Source organism: Octopus bimaculoides, chromosome 5 (genome assembly GCF_046866305.1).
Source record: "Octopus bimaculoides isolate indiv1 chromosome 5, ASM4686630v1, whole genome shotgun sequence".
Taxonomy (NCBI): domain Eukaryota; kingdom Metazoa; phylum Mollusca; class Cephalopoda; order Octopoda; family Octopodidae; genus Octopus; species Octopus bimaculoides.
The window spans coordinates 83,531,971-83,539,470 of NC_142932.1; the positions used below are offsets into that span (position 1 = coordinate 83,531,971).

The 7,500-nt window shown below is 38.2% G+C and overlaps 1 protein-coding gene across 3 annotated transcripts in view; it reads right to left on the reverse strand.

Annotated features, from left to right (window-relative positions):
• LOC106879078 (E3 ubiquitin-protein ligase PDZRN3) overlaps positions 1-7,500 on the reverse strand; it is a 775,585-nt gene that overhangs the window by 617,653 nt on the left and 150,432 nt on the right. For 2 of the 3 annotated variants that reach the window (XM_052968370.2, XM_052968369.2), the window contains exon 3: positions 5,514-5,594. The exons of the other annotated variant lie outside the window; for it this stretch is intronic. In XM_052968370.2, the coding sequence (XP_052824330.2) occupies positions 5,514-5,594 (81 nt within the window). The remainder of the gene's footprint in view (positions 1-5,513; positions 5,595-7,500) is intronic. 3 annotated transcript variants of the gene reach the window in all.

A 7,500-nucleotide genomic window follows, 5' to 3' on the forward strand; every position in this document is an offset into this window, starting at 1 on the left:
GAAGTGTCGTCTTTCCTTCATTTACGCAACAAGAACGACCCGTTTCTCGACCGGATTGTGACTTGCGATGAAAAGTGGATTCTTTACGATAACCGCCAACGCTCAGCTCAGTGGTTGGACGCCGACGAAGCTCCACGGCACTTCCCGAAGCCAAAGTTGTACCAAAAGATCATGGTGACTGTTTGGTGGTCTGCGACCGGTCTCATTCATCGCAGCTTTTTGGAACCAGGCGAAACCATTATGGCGGAGAAGTACTGTCAGCAAATGGATGAAATGCATAAGAAACTCCGACAACAACAGCCAGCATTGGTCAATAGAAAAGGACCAATTCTTCTCCACGACAATGCTCGGCCGCAGAATTTGAACGAATTGGGCTACGAAGCTCTGCCTCATCCGCCATACTCTCCAGACCTCTCGCCTACCGACAATCTCTTTTTCAAGCCACTCGACAACTTTCAGCGTGAGAATGCTTCAAAAGCCAAGACGATGCCAAACACGCCTTCAACGACTTCATCGCCACCAGAACGCAGGATTTTTACGCTACTGGCATAAATAAACTTGTTTCGCGTTGGCAAATGTGTGTCGATTCCGATGGTGTTTATTTCGATTAATAAAGTTTTGTCTGAGTTGAGATATGTGCATCTGAATTTAAAAGTTAAAAACCGCAAGAACTTTCTTGACAACCTAATAGAATTGTAGTTTCGTTTGAAAGTAAAGCCCTTCAGTGATGACTACTCCATCGCTGAACGGTTCGGTCAAATCCCGACTGTCAGTATAAAGTATTTACCATATGAATCAGTGGATGAATCAGCAAAATGCTAATGTGAGAATTATAGAATAACGAAGGTGGCTATAAGCGATATGAAACCAAAAAGGAAGAATGCAATTGTCTCTAACGGTGACTCTGAGTGCAGGATAGCACCTACATTACTATATATATGTGGGCTGAGGACAACAACATGCAATTTAATGTAAATTCCAAGCCCTCCGCTACCAGCTAATAGGTGCTCAGAAGTCACAACAACGATACTTTGGACCAAAAGGAGAGGAAATCCTAGAATCACATACGGTGCGCGATTTTCGGATTGATATGAGCAACGATGCCTTGTTTCACATGCATGTCACCAAGATGGTGGCAGAGTGCAGGTGAATGGCTGGATGAATTCTGAGAACCTTCAGAACAAGGGACCAGGAAACCATGCTGAACAGGTGGGAAGTGTGTTGAAGTCCATCGAGTGGATTGTACCCCTAATTCGAAGTGTACAGCTTTGTCACAAACACTTTGTCATATTGATTAAATGTGTTAACTCAGGCGTGGATAATTCAGTTGGTAGAACACCTGAACCATCACTGTTGAATGGCGGAGATCCTCCTTCTCCACCACCAAAACAACTACCGCCACCACAACCCATACTACTACTACTACTACTACTACTACTACTACTACTACTACTACTACTACTGCTGCTGCTGCTGCTGCCACTACTACTACTACTACTACTACTACTACTACTACTACTGCTGCTGCTGCTGCTGCTACTACTACTACTACTACTACTGCTACTACTACTACTACTACTGCTACTACTACTACTACTACTACTACTACTACTACTACTACTACTACTACTACTACTACTACTACTACCACCCTCAACTTTCATCATCTTTTCAATCTTCGGAAAACTAGTTAAATTTTCCCTTTTAGATATATATCTACTGCATAGATCAACTACGTATATTATACTGTGTGGTGGCGCAATGGCCCAGTGGTTGGGGCAGCGGACTCGCGGCCGTAGGATCGCGGTTTCGATTCCCAGACCGGGCGTTGTGAGTGTTTATTGAGCGAAAGCACCTAAAGCTCCGCGAGGCTCTGGCAAGGGATGGTGGCGAACCCTGCTGTACTCTTTCACCACAACTTTCTCTCACTCTTACTTCCTGTTTCTGTTGTGCCTGTAATTCAAAGAGTCAGCCTTGTCACACTGTGTCACACTGAATATCTCCGAGAACTACGTTAAGGGTATACGTGTCTGTGGAGTGCTCAGCCACTTGCACGTTAATTTCACGAGCAGGCTGTTCCGTTGATCAGATCAACTGGAACCCACGACGTCGTAAGCGACGGAGTGCCAGCAACAAATTATACTGTACCATGATACTGTGTGGACTGCAATCCCGTTGACAGAATTGATGTATAAGCACCAAAGAAAAATCCACAGTAATTAAGAGCTTAATTGATAACAGGTCATTAAACTCCAGCATGTTATTTCACTAAAGTAAATCCAAGTGGAACCAACTTGCATGTGTATACATAATTGGTTAAAACAACTTTTAAGAATAGCATATTTAACATAAAAGTAGAAAAGTATAAATTAAACGTATAGTTCATGCATCAATTCTGCTCAACAGTTGTTTCATTAAGATAGACAGCATTAAATATATAATTACATAATCGTGATACATAGTTTAAATCAAATTAAATAAATTTAAGGTAAAATTAATTTTATAACTGTGTTTGCCCAAATCCTGATCCGCTATGTTAATCAGAAAACCGTTACTAGTTTAAATACATCGAGAGGAAAGATCGAAAAATAAAGAGGAACAATAGAAACACACACGCACGCCCGCGCACACACAACCTTAGACGCATACACAGACATATACACATATATAAGCAAATATACACACATGTGTGTATGTGTGTGTACACATTAGTACACATTCACAGCAAATTTTTATTTCTTTGTAATTGCTTCGTAATCCAAATACATCTTCGGTAAATTCATCGAACCACCTTTTTGATCCGCTGAATAAATACATCGCTGAATATTATTTAATGTCTTTTATTCACAGAATTAATTCGGCGTATTTCATTCGCAATGAAAAAGAAATTTAACGGCCCAAATTTTGCATCCTATTATCTAGAAACTTTTAGAAATTTGGATAAACAGAAAAGAATAAAGATACCAAATAAGAATTAAACATCATATCGCTAGTGTTTATATTCCATATCACAAAACGAAAGATAAAAAATTACGCTGTAAGAGTTTCAGACAACATCAATGATTATCAATATGGCAAAATAATGTATTATTTAAGCGGCATTACTCACAATTTATCTTTTTTAATGTTTCTTCCTTCCTTCCTCCAATTTTAAAATAGTGTTATCTTTCTTTTAACTGCATTATCTTTTTGGGATTTTATTTCATGTATATATTTATGTATATATTGAGTAAATTTCCCAATAACTCGTTTTTGTCTTTAAATTCCTTTTTACATTGTTAATGAAACGCTATAGTTATTTACTCTGAGACTTATTGTCATTATTTCCTCATTAGGGCGAATTAAAATATAATGAATTAAGACTCTATTGTTATATTTTTTAAAAAAGTTGCCAGTATTAATAACATAATTTACTTAGTTTATCGTCAAGCGCATAAAAACTAAAATAGCATTTTACGATCATTTGGGAATAAAGAAAGACTCGCAGTATTTTATCATTCAATACTGTTTTGAAAATAATTATGTACACTTTCCTTGGTGTTTCAGTTGAAAAGTCAATCTGCACATTTTATTTAGCAGTTTAAAAATTATAACACCATGAAAAGAACAACAACAAAAAAAAAAGGCAAAAACAAAAAAAAAAAAACAAGGCAAAAACAAAAACCAAAGCAGAAAATCATGTCTGCTAGTCTGTTATTAGTGAACGAAGTACGAAAAAAATTATATTTTCATTATTAACGAAAAGCAATATATGTACTCTGAGAATAAAAGAAGTACTTTAAAGTTTAGCGATGCATTTTCTCCACAGTTAAAAAGGATGACAATGAATTTATCGAAGATGTATTGGCTTGCGATGAAATTAAATTATCCAGCGATGAAGTTATAGTCATGTATTTACCTCGATATAATTACTTGCACTGAATTTACAGCGATGAGTTTTCCGGATACCGAAATAATGTGCAAATTAGCTATTCCAAGTTAAGCCAAACATAATGAAGTATCCCACCTTGGATCGACGTTTGTAACAGGAAATAACTCATGGATCTTATTATAAGTTAAATGTTTAGGTTTAAATCTAAATGATAGGTGATATTTTTTAGTCGATTTTCCCTTGGCTGCCAAAGAAGCTTTCATGATTTCTGACACACCAGAGTCACAAATTCGATCTCTACAGTGCTTAATCTTCAAAGCTCTTATATCCATGGCAATACTGTGTTGAGACGATGAGAGGACTGTCCGGCTGAAGAGAGATGCCAGGGCTGCAGCCTGTCTTGGTTCGCCTTGGTACATTCTCTCAGCGCATGCAGGATACTGACAGAGTGTGCCACTGCTTAGACAGCTGTTGGGCTTTTCCCTAACCACACAAGAAGCGAACTCATCAGTTTAACTGATCTGGTTATGAAACTGACTGCGCGGTTACATGCTATTGCATATTATGAGCACATATTTGAAGACAGACAAGAGAAACAGCCTCGCTGACGGGAACCAACGAATCTGTTTATTGCTGCGCGAATGTTTTTCTGACTATATCACAAAGCTTCTGTCTTTCTATCGTCTTAATTTAGATATGTTTCTGCTAATGTGACTTTTCTGGCTAATCTCTCCAGTCACTTAGTACTAGCAGGATAGGTTACTGTACAGATATCCAATATAGCAAGCTGTTTTATCTTGGTTCGGTGCTTGCGACGAGAAATGAATAACCCAAGGATCAAATTGTGAGTCTTACTGTAAAGGTGAACTTAGGTTTAAGCCATCTAGAACATTGATGACAGTAACAATGATAATATCAATGAAAATGACGACGACGATATCGATAACAACATCGGCGACAAACAACGATGAAGATGATGATGATGATGACAATGGTAAAGGTAATGATAACAATAGAAACAATGCTGGCTTACTTTGAAGCCGTCTGTAACATCACTTAGTCAATGACGACGACGATGATGATGATGATGATGATGATGATGATGATGATGATGAGGAAGAGGAGGAGGATAAGAGTAAGAATAAAAACGATGACAACGACAATGAAGACAACAGCAATGACAAAAACAATTGTACATAATGATGAAAAAAAAATGAGAACGATGTTAGTGATGACAAAAAATAAAAATAAACAAAGGAAAAGTGATGCTGTCAACCATGACAAAAGTACTATATTAAATTAACGATGACACAAAAACAATTTGCTGATGATGACAAAAAACGGTTATATTAACGAAAAAAAAAGAAAGAAACAAAACAACGAGATTATCGATAGCAAAAATGACGTTTTTTTTTGTTTTTTTTTAACGATGAATATTAAGGTCGAAAAATACATTGAAGTTAGCCATGACAAAACGATGACAAAAATGATATTAATAAAGATATCAATGATTATTATCCATGATGACCAAAAAAAAAAAAATAGTCAAAACAATCCGAATACGCCATTGACGATGACGAAAACGATGACAGTGACGACGACAACAACTACAATAATAATGATAATGAATGATTTTACTTACGTTAGAGCCGCCCATTATGTTAAATCCGAGAGCCCCTTTGTCCCTCTGTAAAAGTAGAGTCACTTTCGGCTCCGATTGACTCTGTAAAATATACCAAAACAAATGTTTATTGTCAGTTGTCATCGCAATGTTATAGTGTCACTCTCTTTTACATTAAAACCTTCTTTCTCTTTGTTTTCTTCTTCGTCGTTTTCTTCCTCCAACTCCCACCCTCCCTCCTTCCCTCCCTCCCTCCTTCCCCCATATTACTCTGCGTCAGCTACATGGTCTCTGCCCTCCTCCTCATTCCTGTTGGCCCACGATCGCTACTACTACTACTACTACTACTACTACTACTACTACTACTACTGCTGCTGCTGCTGCTGCTGCTACTGCTACTGCTGCTACTGCTACTACTACTACTACCACCACCACCACCACCAATGAGTACCACTTTCTCAGAAAATATTCGTCAGATATATAATCCAAGGCGAATGCTGTTCATGGTTTGAGTGTCTTCAATTTTATCCTTTCTGAGTTAAACTTGATCAAGGGTTAAACAAAGACAAGAAAAAGAACAAGAGTAAATGTGTTCTCCTGTTAGTTTCGACGATAAGTATTTCAGTTGATCAATCGCGACTGAACTCCCTACTCATTGATTTAGATGTAATTGGCTGACAATTCCACAGACGCATGTATTCTTAACGTAAGTTACAGGTCGAACCAACGTGACACAATTTATGATAATGCTGGTCTCTTTGAATCGTTATTCCAATTCATTCTTTGGGGCTTCCACATAACTGCCATCGACTCAAAGCTTAGATCTACTCGAAGTTACAGCAAAAGAAACTTGCTCATGAAACCGCGCAACAATTTCGAACACGGGACTGCGTCATTGTGAAATGAACTTCTTAACCACTTACCCAACAAGAACACCGACAATAACATCAACAACACCGACAACAACGATATCAATAGCAATAACAAAAAAAAAAAAAAAAAGAAATTCCAACATCCTTTCCAGTTATCAAATCGTTTCTCATAATTTAGGGACAGCGGAATCGTTAGCACGTCGGATAAAATGCTTCGTTCGTCTTTAAGCTCTGAGTTCAAATTCCGCCGAGGTGCGTGTGTGTGTGTGTGTGTGTGTGTGTGTGTGCGCGTGCGTGCGTGTATTTTGTGTTTCTGTTTGTCTCACCATCACCACCACCACCACCACCACTTGACAGCCGATTTTGGTGTGTTTACGTCCCCATCACTTAGCGCTTCGGCAAAAGTGACTGATAGAATAAGTATCTGCCTTAAAAAAGTAAGTACTAAAAAACGTAAGTTCGTTCGATTTAAAAATTCTTCAAGGCGGTGCTCCAGCATGACCACAATCTAATAAGTGAAACAAGTAAAAATACAAACAACATATTGGTTTCAAAACTGCTGGCACAAAGTCAGCAGTTTTGGAGGAGGGTGCGAAGTCGATTAAATCGACTCCAGTGTTTCACTGGTACTGATTTCAACGACCCCCCCCCCCCAGCCACCATAAAAAAAAACAATGAAAGATAAAGTCAAACCTCGGAGGAATTTGAACACAGAATGTAAAGACCGACGAAATGTCGCCGAGCATCATGCCCGGCGTGCTAATGATTCTGCCTCTCCGTCGCTTTGTATTTATGTAACATATCGATGACAACTATATAAATATGTAACACAAAATGTAATTGGAACCAGGAAAGACCCAGAAAGTGAATGTTTATAAAAATTCAGGTGTAGACAGGTACACGCTACGATGAGATAGAAAAGATGCCTTTAGTGATGAATTGATTTAGACAGGTAAATACAGTCCTTGGTGTTACTGGTAAAAAAAAACAAACGAACTTGCAACCGATGGAAATGAAGTGTGTAGGTAGTGCTTTACAGCTGTTTCTTGAATAGTTGAATATTTGGTGGAGATCTGCGAACATCATCCGCTGTACAAAATGTAGTATGCATTTATAGTCAAATGTATCGACCCCAA